General features: G+C 44.6%; 1 protein-coding gene and 1 long non-coding RNA gene across 13 annotated transcripts in view; one reads left to right on the top strand and one right to left on the bottom strand.

Annotated features, from left to right (window-relative positions):
* The window catches only part of LOC147026186 (uncharacterized), a 52,181-nt gene extending 50,846 nt beyond the window's left edge, over positions 1-1,335 (bottom strand). Inside the window, exon 1 of the long non-coding RNA XR_015058144.1 lies at positions 1,280-1,335. This is a non-coding gene — a long non-coding RNA (uncharacterized LOC147026186). The remainder of the gene's footprint in view (positions 1-1,279) is intronic.
* Positions 1-17,586, top strand: part of LOC147026185 (traf2 and NCK-interacting protein kinase-like) — a 162,658-nt gene that overhangs the window by 74,949 nt on the left and 70,123 nt on the right. For all 12 annotated transcript variants that reach the window (XR_015058141.1, XR_015058142.1, XM_085881320.1 and 9 more), the window contains exons 6-10: positions 3,225-3,315; positions 3,491-3,621; positions 13,908-13,962; positions 14,509-14,587; positions 14,752-14,924. Coding sequence is in view for 10 of the 12 variants with exons in the window: in XM_085881320.1 (XP_085737446.1) it covers positions 3,225-3,315; positions 3,491-3,621; positions 13,908-13,962; positions 14,509-14,587; positions 14,752-14,924 (529 nt within the window). In the remaining 2 variants the exon portion in view is untranslated. The remainder of the gene's footprint in view (positions 1-3,224; positions 3,316-3,490; positions 3,622-13,907; positions 13,963-14,508; positions 14,588-14,751; positions 14,925-17,586) is intronic.

Here is a 17,586-nt window from a genome sequence, read left to right as displayed (position 1 = left end):
AGGATCCAAAAGGTCCTGAGTTCCTGAGTTCAAGCCCCGTTGTGCCACTGAATTAATACACCAGAGGGTTGACTCAGCCTGTCATCCTTCCGAGATCGGCGAAATGAGTACCAGTATACTGGGCCGGTGTATACCCCGGTTAAAATAGGTGTACCATATCCCTGTGTCGTAAGAGGCGACCAGGGTTGCGTCAGGAAGGGCATCCGGCGTAAAGCATGTGCCAAATCACTATGCGGATCATACGGATGATCCGCTGTGGCGACCCCTAACGGGAGCAGCCGAAAGAAGAAGAAGACATTTGTATGTATGTGTGTATATATATGTGTATATGTGTATATATATGTATATATATATATATATATATATATATATATATATATATATATATATATATATATATATATATATATATATATATATATAGCCCTATCTCTCAATGGTGAGGAATCAATTTTTAAAAAAATTATCGTCGTATCTGGATCGTCCCCAAAATGTTATTAGTTCATCCTTGTCGCACAACAACTAACCTTTCCACCAAATTTTATCCGAATCCCTCAGCAACATTTTGAGATATCCTGCACACAAAACAAACAAACAGAAATACAGGGGTGACACCATAACCTCCTTCCACCTTCCACCTTCAGTGTTGGAGGTACCTCGTATCCTGGAATGGCCTTTGTGTCCAGGTTCTGGAATAAGGATGCTCCAGGCAATTTAACCAACATTTGCAGAATTTCAAATCACTTTTTGTTTATTTAGAACACTTCAACAGCGTCGGTAAAAACCATTCCTTTTTCAAATACATGCATTTGTCCCGCCAGACCATGGAAGATTCGCTCTCGCGCACTGGAGCGGAGATGACATGACACATGGGTGGAGCATAAATATGCATGAAGCAAAACATGAATAAGCATGAGGCAAGACATGTTTGGAACATAATATGCATTTTGCATTCAAACTTGGCTACATTACAACGAGAACAGCACTCGGTAGAGTGCTTACTGCTGCCAAGCTCACCGGTTTACATTTAGTATCCTACTGATGGGCCAGATTTGGATCCAGACATGAACCAAAGTGAAATCGGCTTGTTCTTGTCACCAAACCAACTCATCTCGCTAGTTTTGTCATGACTCGTCCACAACATTTTGAAATACCATGTTACATATAATTTTTGTCTCCATCTCTTAATGGTGAAGAATGACTAAAAAAATATAAATTTTCGTTTCCAGAGGGATCCTGATCTTAACCAAAATCTAATCATTTCATCCTTGTTACATACCCAACCGGTCCACCAAGTTCTGTCCATTTCTGTCCACAACGTTTTGAGATATCCTGTTCACAGACAAAAGGACAGACAGACAGTGATGAAAACATAACCTCCATTCACCTTCGTTGGCAGAGATAACGGGGAGAAATTAAAGTCGAGAGTGAAAAGGAAAGTTCTAAAACAAGTAAAGACCTAATGAGATATAAAGGAAAAAAAGACCAGCAAAGATAAATGCATTTCACAACCCATAATGCATGTCATAAGGAGAACAAGCACTCACAGGGAATGTGGAATTGAAATGGGAGAAACTTCCAACATCAATTAAGGGAGAAATCTGCACAGGATAGCATCATTAATCACGACCCAAAAGGGATGATGCAGTGTAAGGGTCATGTGGTTTGTATAAGTTTACAGCAACGAAAGTCAATGTACCTGCACTCTTAAGGTGAGACTTTAGAGAGGGAGAAAGACACCAAAGAAGAGGTGCAAAGAGTAGTTAAAGAATGACCATATTGTTGAACAACTTTTATAATCTAAAAGTTGGCAAATTTATTCCACGCTAAATTAAAGGGTTCAATATTGCAACAACATTGTGAGCAGATAAACTAAACTGAAAGCTCGAGACGATAGGGTCACAAGCAATTAATGAACAGTCAATATGTGCATGGCTTTCCCTTCAGTTTTTAATCCACAAAAGAAGAGAGGCAATCACGTCGCATCAATATCTCCACACAGTGTGTAATGACAAACTTGATGTCGTGCTAGTGTCAAATGTCCCTACGTGAGCAAACAATGCACTTGGTGCTGTCCTGAACTTGATACCTCGAGGTTGGGATTTTGCTTTGAGGGCCAAGTCACAGGGCATACCATCTACCCCATCCCCGCTCACCATTAACAAAGGTATCCTGAGAGCCATCCCTTGCCATTACCAATCTGCAGTTTAAATTTGGCTCAATGAAAAAGCCAAATAAATTGATTTGAGATTTGTAGAATGTAAAAATTCAAGATAATAACATGGTCCATCAACCATTGTTTAGGGTGGGGGTTACAATCTTTGTTGTTAAAATTTAAGCACCCTGTTCATACTGAAACTGGGTATGTTTATTTATCCATTGTCTCATAATGTCCTTACAGTTCATTTCAAGTACACTGATGTGTCATTAGGATTTAGATACAATTATAACATTTGGGTTAAGAAGATTGTCAAATTGTCCTGCATGTAATCAGTGTTAAAGCTCCTCCATTCGCCTTGGAGAACTCTTATGGAAATAAATACATCATTCCTAAAAATAGATTCTGGAGATAAAAAAAACAACCACCTTTACATATGATAAAGGAGCATTTGATCTAATATCCTTCTGAAGGCTCACCATTAATAAAGCCATTAAAAGCCATTGGAGTAGGTGTGAAGCAGGAAGGGTCTTGATGAGATCAGTGGTGAACAATTTTCTTGACCCACAGAGAGAATATGGACTTCATCTGGGGACACTGGTCCAAAGCATGCCTGGTGTTGGCTTAATGGTTAGAGTGGTGGGCTTGGGATCCTGGGGTCCTGAGTTCAAATCCTGCTTGTCTGTTGAATTCATACCAGGTAGGGTTGACTCAACCTTTCATCCTTCTGAGATCGGCAAAATTGAGTACCAGCTTGCAGGTATCCTGCGTCAGAGTGGTGACCCGTCCAGGATTGTGCCCAATAGCCAAGGAGACTGCTTAGGCAGCACCAACGCTCTGCACAGAGTATGGTCCCGATGGATGGATGGATTGTCCTAAGCCTTACATTCACAAACAATACAATGGAGTATTTTCCTTCCGCTTGATCACCTATGCGACAGTTGGCTTAACATCCCCTTTGAAAAATGGCATGCTCAACAGTAGAATTACAGCTTAATGGTATCACTACTCAAACCCAAGCTTTTCATACATTAAGTAATTGCATTTAACATTGCTTTGCCCTTAGGGTTTGGCTCACCTGCACTCGCATCGCCTCATCCACCGCGACATCAAAGGGCAGAACGTGCTGCTCACAGACAAAGCCGAAGTGAAACTCGGTGAGATGTCTGTGCGTTATTCGGATAATAGAGAGTGCACATGTGTGGAACATAAAATCCCATGATGTATGTGACGTCAGTTTCACTTTACAATGCAGGATTATAAAAAGAATCCTTACCAACTTATTGCCCTGGTTATTTCTATTTTTCTGCCCTCGTATCTGTCCTCTTCCAGTGGATTTTGGAGTGAGTGCGCAGCTGGACCGAACGATGGGCCGGCGAAACACGTTCATTGGCACGCCGTACTGGATGGCTCCAGAGGTTATCGCCTGCAATGTGAGCCAGGAATCTGTGTATGACAATCGGGTGAGTAAAAGTGTCATCTGGAAAAGTGCAGACATTGACAAACAGAGATGGACAAACATTAATGACAGTGTGAATGGGGTTTAAACTGGAAATAAACCGACGTAGCAAAACCGCTGTATATTGATTCCTGGCTTCGCTGGACGAAGCTATGTGGAGTGGCTGAAGGAGATAGGACTTTATATGTTATAAAGGAGGTGATGCACTTGGTGCTGTCCTGAACTTGATACCTCGAGGTTGGGATTTTGCTTTGAGGGCCAAGTCACAGGGCATACCATCTACCCCATCCCCATCCCCATCTACCCCATTGTCAGTCAGGTCAGGTTCGATCTGTAACCTGCTACAGGTACCATGTAAACCTGTACTAACCTGTTCCATGGTCGGGTTGTCGGCGACTAAACCGTCTCCCCCACCAGGTTTTCTGGTGAGGAGGGTGTTTGGATATGGCCATCCAGCAGGATTAAAAACAAAACCCGTCAAAGGGCGGAGGAGCTCCTTGTGAGCCAACGGCCATCCATATCTAGTGCCCAACTGTGCCTGCGGACGTCCTCCTGCAGTTGGGTTACTTCTTATTAGGAGGTTTGTGGCAGGATTTGCACTCCGGCCACCGTAAAACCCTTCATTCCGCAAAACGCAAAAACGCAAAAAAATCTGAAAACCCACTCCGTGGGAGTACCTCCTGTGCAGCTACCCTTCGCAGGGCAGCTCACCGGATGACAGGATTGGGGCAAAGCCTTCGGGACCCCCAATCTTTGATAGGAGGGAAACCACGGGGTAACATCCCTCGGTCAGATTGCGGGAGAGTGTGTCGGAGTGGTGCTGAGGTGTCGTCCACCAGACGGCGGTCTCCTTGGGTTAACCTGAGGCGGTCCCTTCGGGTGGGTGCCTGGAATGTCCTATCCCTAAGAGAGGATGATCACCTGTCTCTGTTATCATCTGAGCTCAAGCGTTTGGACATCGGGATTGCAGCTCTCTCTGAGGTTCGGAGACCGGATTGCGGCGAGATAATGGTGGGTGGTTACACCTACTATTGGTCTGGTCGCTCTGATGGTTACCATACCCAAGGAGTTGCTGTAGCTGTGTCCAATAAGCTGACCCCAATGATAATTGAGGTAACACCGGTCAACGAGCGTATTATGAGATTAAGGATTCGCCACTCCTTAGGTGTCATTTCCCTGGTCTCTATTTATGCTCCGACTGAGGCGAGTGATCTCACCGTGAAGGATGCATTCTACGCCACACTCGAGTCTGTGGTTGATCAGTGCCCCAGACGAGATACACTTCTAGTCTTGGGGGATTTCAATGCATCGACTGGAACTGATAGGGATGGTTATGAGGTGTGTGTTGGTCCCCATGGGTCAGGAACTATGAACCAGAATAGCACTAAGTTCCTTGACTTTGCAAGAAGTCATGGACTTAGGGTGGCTGGTTCATGGTTTCAGCGCCCGCAAGCTCATCGCTGGACTTGGTATTCCAATGCTGGCGGTGTGGCAAAGGAGATTGACCATGTCCTCATTGACGGTCGTTGGAGGATGATCCAGAACTGCAGGGTCTACCGGAGTGCTCAGTTCCTCAATACTGAACACAGGCTTGTTGTAGCAACTCTAAAGCTGCACCTTAAATCCTGGAGAATGGTACCATCCCAGCCTAGGCTGGATGTTGCCAAGCTCAGGGATGAGAGAGTAGCTGAGGAGTTTGCGAACAGGCTGAGTGGACACTTGGGGGGTCTGGGTGCTTTGGGGGGTCCTGAAGAGTTGTGGAGCACCTTCAAGACCACCGTCCTTGATGTTGCCGGTGGATGCCTTGGAGTTCACCACAGGGCAAAGAAGAATTTTGTCTCTCAAGGGACACTGGATACCATTGACCTGAGTCGCAGGGCCAGGCTGAATGGCAGAGCTGAGCTGTTCAGGGAGCTGAGGCGTAAAACTGTACGTGCACTGAGGGTGGACAAGGAGGCCTATGTGCGAGGAATCTGTGAGGGGGTAGAGCATCACCTGTGGACAGGTGATTCTCGTCCCGCTTACAGGGGAATTCGCGCATTACGCTCATCCAAGCCCATCCCTCGGAGCACTGCATTCGAGCAGAGAGTGGTAGGCTCTTGACAGAGGAGTCTGAAGTGAAGGCCCGCTGGGCCGGTTACTTTGAGCGGTTGTACCAGGCTGATCCCCCAGCTGTCGAGTTGGACGTCAAGGGTGTTACAATCCCTGTTGCTGACCCTCGAATCAACTGTGGTCCACCATCGCTTGTGGAAACACGGGCTGCGGTGAACCAGTTGAAACGGGGCAAAGCTCCAGGGATCTGTGGCATCCATGCTGAACTTCTCAAGGCTGGTGGAAATGCTGCACTCGTGTCGTTGCACGCAGTTTTGTGCTCTGCCTGGAACACAGGCATCATCCCAACTGACTGGAAGAGGGGCCTTGTTGTCCCTCTCTGGAAAGGGAAGGGTGATCGCCAAGACTGCAACAACTACCGAGGGGTGACGCTGCTCTCAGTGCCGGGCAAGGTCTTTGCTCGGATAATTCTTGATGGGGTTCGCCACCATCTGCTTGAGCACCAGCGTCCAGAGCAGTCAGGCTTTACACCAAAGAGGTCAACGATTGATCGTATCCTTGCACTTCGTGTCCTCACCGAACGCAGACGAGAGTTTTGGCAGGGGCTGCTTGCAGCCTATGTTGATCTCTGTAAAGCGTTCGATTCAGTGAATCGGGATGTCCTCTGGAGGATTCTTGGTCTTCGTGGGGTGCCACCAAAACTGATCGATCTGATGTCTGAACTCTACTCTGGTACTGAGAGTGCTGTGAAGTGTGGTGGTACCATCTCTGACTTATTTCCAGTTGTTACTGGAGTCCGTCAGGGATGTGTACTTGCCCCCACACTTTTCAGCACTTGTATGGACTGGATTTTTGGGAGGATGTCGGAGAGATCAAGTTGCGGTGCATCGTTTGGCAATGTCAAGATCTCGGACCTTGATTTTGCAGATGATGCAGTCATCTTTGCGGAGACTTTAGACATCCTCTTGGGGGCCCTCGAGGTGCTGAATGAGGAGTCGGAGCTGTTGGGATTACGGATTTCTTGGGTCAAAACTAAGATCCAGGCTTTCGGTGACATCTTGGATGCTGCTGTCCTGTCTGTGTCTGTTTGTGGTGAGGATGTTGAGGTCGTGGATAGATTCACTTACCTTGGCAGTGATATTCATGTCTCCGCAGGTTGTGAGCCAGAGGTCAATAGACGTCTGGGTCGGGCCTGGGGAGTCATGGATTCACTGGATCATGGGGTGTAGCGCTGCCGGTACCTGTGCGGGAGGACGAAAGTCCGAGTCTTCAGGTCCTTGGTACTTCCAGTCTTGCTCTATGGGTGCGAGACTTGGACTTTGACCAAGGATCTGAGACGGAGACTTAATTCCTTTGGTACCAGGTCTCTTCGGAGAATCCTTGGCTATCGCTGGTCGGATTTTGTGTCCAACGAGCGGTTGCTGAGAGAGACTCGGATGAGATTTGTTACCTGCATAGTCCGTGAGCGTCAGCTGCGGCTGTATGGACATGTGGCTCGTTTTCCTGACGCTGATCCTGCTCACCAGATTCTCTCAGCGAGGGAGTCTCATGAGCGGAGGAGGCCAGTGGGCCGACCACGTGCCTCATGGTTGCAGCAGGTTGACCATCATCTCAAGGAGATGGGGATGGGCCTGGCATCTGCCTGGGGGATGGCCAGACGGAGGCCCCTGGAGTACCGGCGGAAAGTGGACGCAGCGACGCGCTGTTCTGGCACATGCTCCCATACCTGACCTGACCTGATGTTTGAGAGGATTTGATAAATATTGTTATGTGGAAGGTGAGGGGGTGGGAGGTTATTAAGGTTATAACTGTAGTTAGAATGTAGTAAGATTATAGTAAGGACCGTGTGTTTCAAGTAGGTTAGATTTCCATGCACCAGGGAAAATGTCATAGTAAGTCGTCTTTAAACGTGATGCTGAGGAGGCAGCTTATGTGTAAAAGGATAAGATTGTAGGTGTAAAAACCCTCCTGTTCGCGGATGGGGCCAGGTGAGGAGTTGGGCACAAAAGGCACCATGAAAGCACTTTACACTTCAAGGGACCAATCACAAACCGTTTGGCTGGTGCACCAGAAGCCATGGTGGTGAAGTCGCTGTAGAGGCCTGGAGATGAGGGACAGAAGACTTTTTTTATTGGGGCCACTCCACTGGAAGGGACGACCTGGAAGATGACACCTCCAACAAGCAATGGACAGCCAATCACAGGACCTGCCGCAGACTAATGTGGTCCCAGTGTCCACAAGGGTGGTGTCCGCACATGGTGGATGACCGCACATGGTGGATGACCGCACATGGTGGATGATGACCTGGAAGATGACACCTCCAACAAGCAATGGACAGCCAATCACAGGACCTGCCGCAGACTAATGTCGTCCCAGTGTCCACAAGGGTGGTGTCTCACACCTTGGTGAGAAGAACATCGCGTCCTGTCTCTCTCACTCTCTCTCTGTCCTTGGTTTTCCTGACAGACTGACTCGTTCCTGGTTGTGGAGACAAATCAGGCCTCATGGAGTATCGCTCTGCACCATCCTCACTCCATCCTGCCTGCACCTCTCTCCGCTTTCGGCCGCACCCCCTGTCCGCCCTGCACCATTGTCCTGCACATTCTCAGCTTTGTGCCTGTTAAAGTCCTCACCTACTTTCCCTTTGTCAGTAAGAATGTGGTGTGAGGTGTTTTTAGTGGGTTAGGATTGTTTATTTCCTTATCATTGTGATACCTTTGCATATTCCACTCTCCCTCTACATGTCTGTTGTGTCGCTTGGTTTGTTCCATACTTGTTGAGGGTCTTGTTCACCCTTATCCCCGTATTTTGTTTGTTTCATCTTTGTATTCGTGTGTTTATTTGTGAGATTATGCGTTATTCGTTCACGGCCGAACCGTAGCACCTCGAGGCCCCAAATTTTGGATATAGATATTTCAAAAGCTGGGCAAGGTTTGAAGCTTCTGCATGTTGGCCTTGTCATCCATTTTGAGGCCACCAAACGCCACTAAAGAGTGTCTATTGGGATGTGAGGTCAGGCAGGGCTGTCACCAGCTCTCATGCAAAAGGTAACCACAATGAGACCAATAACTCCAAAGCTTTTCAATGTCCAACACCTCCAAAAACCACCACCGGGAAAAGCTCACCCATCCCGGCAGTGCTGAGTATCCCCTCTCCCCCCCCCACCCCACCAACCCGGTAGTGCCGCATAGACTCTGATAGTCTTAAATCCTTTTCAAGGTAAGAGGCATTTCCCCATCTTTCGCCTCATGTGCGTGGCCCACCGCCAAATTTGGTTTAATTGGGAATAACCTTGGGGAATCATAAGGTGAATCTGAGCACAGGGTGATTCTTGTTTGAACGTAGTTTAACTTACTACCTTGTGGCTGCTTGCAGCATCAAAGATCGCAGTGCAGATGGTCCGTGTTAACGGAGGCTGTCTGATGTGACAATATGTTTTTTTTTAAGATAATGATGGTTATTGACAAAATAAGTGACCATGAGGTTTTTATTTTGTTTTTTTTTAAGCAAAATAGACCAACAGGACCAGCAGTCAGAACCTGAAAGTAAAGAAGAGGAGAGTTAGGATAGTTATTAGACTGAGGTCTTTCATTCAGAGAGAAGTTAATGCATTTAATGGTCTCCCTGGAAAGGTAGTGGCAACAGAAACAGTAGATGGGTTTCATTTGGAATTAGACCTTGAATCAGTGCAAATAGAGGGGTACAGGGATATTGATTGGCAGCACTTGTCGGTTGCTTGCGTGTGGATGATTGTTGGGATACATTTGGCATGATTGTGATTTCTGTAGGAGGGTCCACCTTCATCCCTGTCCCTACCCCACCAAAAGAAAACCAAAAGGCATTTATTTACAGTAATAATATGAATTTAAAAAATTTGTTAAAATATTATTTTGTTTGTAGAAATGGCATCTCCTCCATTGAGATTGGGTTGGTGCCCCGAGTCTGATTTATTTGGTCTGGTGTTGGTGTGGCGCAGGCATGATGGGCCGAATGGCCTCCCCCTACATCACAGTTCCTTTGTTAGTCTTGCAAGAGGGGATGTGAGACTATTGGTGTGTGCGTGCATGCGTGCGTGCGTTCAAATCTATATATTTTCACCTTTAATATGTTTTTCTCTGCAAATGCTTGTCTGATCGAAGCGAATCTTTAAACATAGGAGGGACTGCCCATGGAGAGTATTTTATTGATAACTCTGACATCATACGTCACATGGTGTCGCAGCCATATTGGATTACAGGAAAAAAATTGGACATCATTTTTCTTCGAAACCACTCAGCGAAAAAAATTTAAACGGTATATGTCATCAACTCCCCATGGGGTGTATATGGTGATAACCACAATTGGTTGAAATAAAATCCTTGTCCAAAAATCTGAAACTTCATATATCTGATTTATGACCCAATGTGAGTGAAGAATTAAATTTATGACGTTCATAACCCTTGCCAAGAAAGACGTCAAGATCTCTAGTCTGACCAGATTATAAACTGTCACATTGTCCTCAATGCCAGACAGGAAATCCGAGCCGTATCCCTGGACATATCACGTGCTTTTGACACAGTCTGGCACCCTGCCCTACTCACCAAACTCTCTTCCCATGGTATTCAAGGCCATCTCCACTCATGGCTCGCAGACTTCCTCTCCTGTCGCAGTCAACGTGTGGCCCTAAATGGAGTTCTTTCATCCCCTCTTCCTGTGCAGGCTGGAGTTCCTCAAGGTAGCGTTCTGGGCCCTGTTCTTTTTCTGGTTTTCATCAATGATCTCTCGGACTCTCTGGAAAATCCTCTATTTCTCTTTGCCGACGACTCCACCCTCTGCCGTACCATCTGTCATCCCTCAGACCGGCAAGCAGCAGCTTCTTCGCTCACTGCAGATCTGGATAAAATCACAAACTGGTCCAACACGTGGAACATGTCTTTCAATCCACACAAATCTCACACTCTCACTATGTCTCTTCGAAAGGACCGTTTACAAAACCCCCCATCCACTTTCTCAACAATCCTCTGGAAGAAGTCTTTTCTTTCAAGCTTCTGGGTCTCACTATCTGCCATGACCTTTCCTGGGAAAGTCACATTTCCAACCTCGCCTCAAAAGCCAGTCGCCGACTGGGAATCCTCCGTCGTGCAAAGTCCTTCCTCGGCCCTCTTGAGCTCCTGACTACTTACAAAGCTTTTGTCCGTAGCCTGATGGAGTACTGCTCTCCCCTCTGGGCTGGTGCTCCTGCCTCCCACCTTTCTCGACTTCACGCTGTCGAAACCAGGGCTTTTAAGATCATTGGCATCTCCCGCAATGAAGCTGAGTCTTTGGGCCTCTCACTCAATCACCGCAGGTTGGTCGGTGGTCTTTCTGTCTTCTACCGACTCCTCTCCAGCCTTTCCCCCCTGCTCTCTCTGCGCATTGTCCCACCCACATTTCCACAGGGCGCTCAAAGTCCGCCAACAACCCCCTTCTGGTAAAACTACCAAAATCACGAATCACTGCTCATCTTCACTCTTTCATTCCTCTTTTCACCCGCCTTTGGAATAAACTTCCTCACTCTATTCTTTCCCATTCTTCCCTCCAGGCTTTCAAAACAGCTGTTCACCACCACCTCTTATCTTCCCCCATCCAAATCCTCGATCTTTTCTACCCCCGATAATCCACCCATGCCCACTTCCTTCAATTCTCCTGCTTTCCTTCCTGAAAGTCCCTGTAATGTCCATCTTCTCCTCGCCATGTTCCCCGTCCCATCCCCATCCCTCTCCCTTCCACAGTTCACCTGTGTCTGTTCCCCAATGTTTTGTCCCTTCCACTCCCACCCCTCTTGTCTCATGCCTCCTTGCTGTGAGTTGTGTGTTAGCTCTCATACGAGCCTCGACCAAGGTATACAAAAAAAAAAAAAAAAAAAAAAAAAAAATTGTTACTTCACAAAGTACCACGTCCCTCGGATAGACGTTCAGCTGGGTGTCCCATCTGCTAACATTAGTTGGTACACATTAAATATCCCACCATGTCATTTCCAAAGAGGAGAGTTATCACGAAAACCATATCTAAACAAATTACAAATTCCTGCCAGGACTACCACTGGGAAGGCAAAGGCAAACCACTCAGTGTAATCCTTGCCTTCAATCTGCCTTTGGGCAGAACACCAAAGAGAGAGAGAGAGATAGTGAGAAACAGCGACACAGACACAGAGACTTCGACAAAGAATGAGATGCAGTACCCTGGGGTGCAAAAAAATTATCAGTAAATTTACTAAAATATGCTTTTAAAAGTTCTATAGGTTGAAACTTGAATTATTATGATGAAGTATCAGTTACAATGATTGTTGGTATTGTGGTAATATTATTTTTATAACTTATAGTAGACATGCAAAACCAAATCTTATCAATAAATTATTTAATTTACAGATTTATTGTTTTTTAGCTCGCCTGTTCGAAGAACAGAGAGCTATAGCGATACACCCTGGCGTGAGCGTGAGCGTGAAAATGTTAAATTTTTTGATGCAAGTTATTTTTAACCTCCGCCATCGAAGATCAGAGGTTACTGTTTTCACCCCTGTTTGTTTGTTTGTTTGTTTGTTTGTTTGTTTGTTTGTGAACAGTATTACGGAAAAACTCCTCGACGGATTTCGACGAAACTTGGTGGGGGGTTAGGTATGGTCCAAGGATCATGCCATTAGATTTTGGACTTGGTCCCCCCCCCCCCGAAAAAAAATTGTTAGAGAAAAAAAATGTTTGTTTTTTTTTGCATTTCTACATGTTTTAAGTGATTTCCAACCCCCCCCCCCCCCAAAAAAAAAATTGTGAGAGAAAAGAACGATAACTCTGACAGCACTGTTGACCGTATTTAATGAATAAGATATAAGGTTCACTTGAGTGACCTCGCAGTATTGGCGGCGGAGGTTTTGCACTCTCCTGAGTGTTCCTAATGTTTTTATCTACCACATTATTTTTTATACGCCTGATATCTATATATATTTATATATATATATATATATATATAAATATATATATATATATATATATATATATATATATATATATATATATATATATATATATATATATATATATATATATATATATCGGGGTGTATTATGTGATTCCGTCCATCCATCCGTCCGTCCGTCTGTCTGTCTGTCTGTCCGTCCGTTCCTGTCCGCACTCTAACTCCCAAAGTTTTCAACTTTCATGTTTCATATTTGGTACATAGGTACAGACTGTGAAGCCATTGTGTCGTAACATACGTTCGTCATCTAAAGTGGTTGCCATGGCAACCAGGATGCTGTTTCCGTCCGTTCCTGTCCCCACTCTAACTCCCAAAGTTTTCAACTTTCACGTTTCATATTTGGTACATAGGTACAGATTGTGGAGACGGTGTGTCGCGACATACGTTCGTCATCTAAAGTGGTTGCCATGGCAACCGGGATGCTGTTTTCCATCCGTTCCTGTCCGCACTCTAACTCCCAAAGTTTTCAACTTTCACGTTTCATATTTGGTACATAGGTACAGACTGTGGAGACGGTGTGTCATGACATAAGTTCGTCATCTAAAGTGGTTGCCATGGTAACCAGGATGCTGTTTTCCATCAGTTCCTGTCCGCAATCTAACTCCCAAAGTTTTCAACTTTCACCTTTCATATTTGGTACATAGGTATAGACTGTGGAGACGGTGTGTAGCGACATACGTTCATCATCTAAAGTGGTTGCCATGGCAACCAGGATGCTGTTTTCCAAGTAGTAGCACAATTCTGTATATACCTTCTTGTTAGGGCGTATATTGTGCTCACTTGCGCTCTTGTTACTGATTACAATATACAAATACATATATTGCTTTATAATTATACTTCACTGCAATGCTTAATAAAAAAATATTAATTATTCGACTCGTCTTTTAAAAACGATAAATGTATAAACAGGCGAGCATTGGGTGGCTTTGACACCAACTCTGGTTAACTCGGTGTCCTACAATGCTGCATGTTGAATGAATCGTATAATGGTGTTATGTCAACCTGTTAGTTGCGATGCAAGATGGCATGCACAAGCATATGTATATCAGAGGCATATGAGAGTCTCCCTGATGGACAACAATAAATTCTGATTAACCTTTACATTTGTATGGCCTACAATGAAAGAGGAAAAAAACAAAAACAAATCAAAAGCACTTTATCGTGGAGAAACACCATAGCACAATTACAGATCTGTGTAAAATACAAATGTAGATTGAGGAAATGTCTCTCTGTTATACCTCCTTCCTCCAGAGTGATCTGTGGTCACTGGGAATAACAGGGATCGAGATGGCTGAGGGAGTGCCACGTAAGTGGACCTTCGCAAACCAATGACTGGCAGATCCAGGAATGGTCATCTAACGAACTAAGTTGAATAGTTTATTTGTTTTCTTTTACTGCATTATGATTGCTCATGTCACATGGTCTCCAGTTTTAAAATCCCTGTTTTTATCATCAGCATGGATGAATGAATGACAGACAGACATGGTGTCCCAATATGACCACAGTTATTGAAAATCACCACTTTGAGAGAAATTATGCATTCCAAATCTTGACATTCTTAAGCGAGCTTCCTTAGCAGTATTTTTTGTAGAGATGGATACATTATATATTTTTTAGTGAATCAAAATCAATTCCCCATCTGCACCTGTCCAACCATGGTCTATTTACAATGATGGTGACTCTGTGCAGTTTCATGTTGATGATCTTCGTATAAACTTCAAAACTTTTTTTTGCCCTTCCTGAATGCTGTGCACCTGTTGATGCACAGCATTCATCGGAGGACGTTGATGATAATCCTCGTGATGAAATATTACATGCAGAGCTTGCTGACTGTCGCGTTTTTGCTGTGCAGCTCTCTGTGATGTCCATCCAATGCGAGCGCTGTTCCTTATCCCAAGAAACCCACCTCCTCGCCTCAAAAGCAAAAAGTGGTGAAGTTTTTCCTCTGTCTTGAAGTGATCTTGGTCGCAAGAATGAAAAGTGGTGTAAATAATCAGCATGCAAACTTTATTAACATGTCATAGTTTTGACCTTTTCCACCTTAAAATTGTAGATGGTCAAAACCTTTTTTTTAACTGTACCTGTCCACCCTCAGGTCCAAACGATTCACCTCGTTTCTTGAAAGTTGTTTGGTGAAAAACTACGAGCGGCGGCCAAACACTGAGCAGATGCTGAAACACCAGTTCGTGTGTGACTTGCAGGAAAGGCACACACGTGCTGGCCTCTTGGAACATGTAGATCACACGCGACATCGACGTAGTATACAAGGTTGGACCCCAGAGTACAAAACATTTACTGCCCAATGCCTGGTATTTGTCCTTTTTCCCAAGGGATAGGTGCCTGATGAGGTGTTTTAGTCTTTGTAACAAGTCTGGTGATGGTGTTACCATCATTAATGCTGCTGGTCTTTTTTTTACTTTTTTTAATAAATCTTATCGATTCAGCAAAGCTTTTCAATGGCAACACTAAAGTGATTAGCAATTGCTTCAGTTTACTTATCAACATTGTGGACTTGAGAGCTAAGGTAAATATCAATCTCTATGAGTCGAAATACAGCCTGGTGTTGACACAGTGGTTAGGGCAGCGGCTTGGGATCCAAAAGGACCTGAGTTCAAGCCCCGTTGGGCCACTGAATTAATACACCAGGGGGTTGTCTCAGCCTGTCATCCTTCCGAGGTCGGCGAAATGAGTACCAGTGTACTGGGCCGGTGTATACCCTGGTTAAAATAGGTGTACCATATCCCTGTGTCGTAAGAGGCGACCACGGTTGCGTCAGGAAAGGCATCCGGCGTAAAACATGTGCCAAATCACTATGCGGATCATACGGATGATTCGCTGTGGCGACCCCTAAAGGGAGCAGCCAAAAGAAGAAGAAGAAGATGAGTCGAAATACATCATCACTACTTTTGGCGAAGTGATAGGCCCATAGACTCGGCTTCAAATATTCCAACAATCTTGAATGCGTTGGTTTCCATGGTTTAAAGCTGAGCAAGAAGTGAGGCAGGGGAGCCAGCCCAGAGGGGAGAGAAGTGCTCCATCAAGCTATGGATGAAAGCCTTAGAGATAGGAGTTCAGGTGTGCCAAGGAAGGACTTTGAACGACGGAGGTGCCCAGTCAGTGACTAGCTTTGGAGGCCAACTTTGAAATGTGGTTTGCCCAAGAAAGATTGTTTCTGATTGTGAGACCCAGGAGTTTGAATGATTGAACTGTAAGACTGTATCAAAAGAACGAGATACGTCTCGCGAGGCGGCCCTGATGTCATGTCTGACATTGAGGACCTCCATCCATTGTTGGGTGATTGGAAGCAGCATGTCCAAGGTGGAGTGACCTGGGTTGAATCCAAATTGGTGATCTGAGATGAGGTTGTTGGAGAAAATAAAGAATTCCATATCAACTGCGATGATGGATTCCATGACCTTGCTGATTATTGGAAGTAAGCTGATAGGTCTGTAGTTAAGGTGATCAGTTGCCTGCTCCTTTTTAAGGGTAGGTTAATTGAAGACGAGATGCGATGAATCCGTGCATGAGAGAGAGCAGGATTTTGTGGAAGAATTCCCAGGCTGAGTTAACATCAGAGGCAGTAAATATGGCAGACCATTCCTGAAGAGAAATGGCTGCTTGCAGTCCTTGCCATTCTGCCTGAGCGAACTACCAGACTCGCTAGAATTGAGGCAGCTTACTGAGAATAGCCAGAGATGTACAATTACAATCTGGACAAGAGTGGGAAAGGGGCTGTGGATTGGAGGGAGGTGGGGAATGAAGGGCACTGATAAGTAAATGACTGAATTACTAATTTATGGAAATTAGTAATTATTGTAATTTATGGAAATTTGGGCATAAATTATGCCACAATTCCAGAAACTGCAAAGATAGGATCATATTTTGTTTGAACAAGACTAAACTCTGGCTTGGCGATTACAACTTGTCTGTACAAGTAGGTTAGGTAAATGGTTCACTCTGGACAGATGTATTTTAAAAGTATTGTTTGAACCCTGCACTGTTGTTTAAGCCTACAGGAGGGGAATGCTTATTGTTGTTGAAGGGTTTGTTTCTACAATTGGCACCCCCAATTTTTTGGTACCACAGAGATTCTTAGACCACAGGAATACGAAACCACCATTTGAAAAAAAAAAATTCTTCCTGCACTCTCAACACTCAAATCCCGAACTGTATCAATTTCCCGCTGTATCTTGGAGCCAGTTGGGACTTTTGGAAAGAAATTTTGCATCAATAATACGAATTTAAAGTACGGGGATGATTTATTTTTACCTTGACCTAATTATAGATATTTTAACATTTTTTTTTTAATCAAAACTCGACCAAACAGAATGAAATTGCCCTCTCGAGCTACCCCAGAGCAAGGCACATTTAACCTTAATTTACATCACACTTCTCCAGGTTAAAGGTCAAGGTCCAATGGCAGTATGAAAAAAAAAAAACCGCGGTTTTTTTTGTCATCGCTCAATGTTGCTAATGCGAATCTTAAAGACCGCTTGGCCTTCCAAGATGTTCTTGTAACATAATAGCATACCTGCACTGATATTGTGCACCTGATATTGGATTAATGTCCTTGACCTACTTTTTTAGGATTGTGACCTAATTAACAAAAAACATCTTTTTGATCATAACTTGAATAATTTTCATCCGATTTTCATAAAGTTGAGTTTTTTGGATACATTGTAGAAGGGGATACATTTTCTTAATTTACACTCTATCCCTACGTGTTGAAGGTCAAGGTCAGTTGGTGGTCCAAAAAAAATGGCCATCATTGGATCACGGGCCAAGGGTAATTCACGGGCGACCGCAGATATCTCTTTTTGCTTTTGTCATTGCACCCCTTATAATTACGAAGCAATGGTAACTCAGTGTTTTCCTACTCACCTTTGGTTGTCTGCTAAACACATTGATTGAGATTGAAATGCAACACATA

The sequence above is a fragment of the Eptatretus burgeri genome, chromosome 5 (genome assembly GCF_056783735.1).
Source record: "Eptatretus burgeri isolate ZD-2024b chromosome 5, Ebu_testis_v1, whole genome shotgun sequence".
In the NCBI taxonomy this organism is placed as follows: Eukaryota; Metazoa; Chordata; class Myxini; order Myxiniformes; family Myxinidae; genus Eptatretus; species Eptatretus burgeri.
This window is presented reverse-complemented; position numbering and strand designations above follow the sequence as displayed.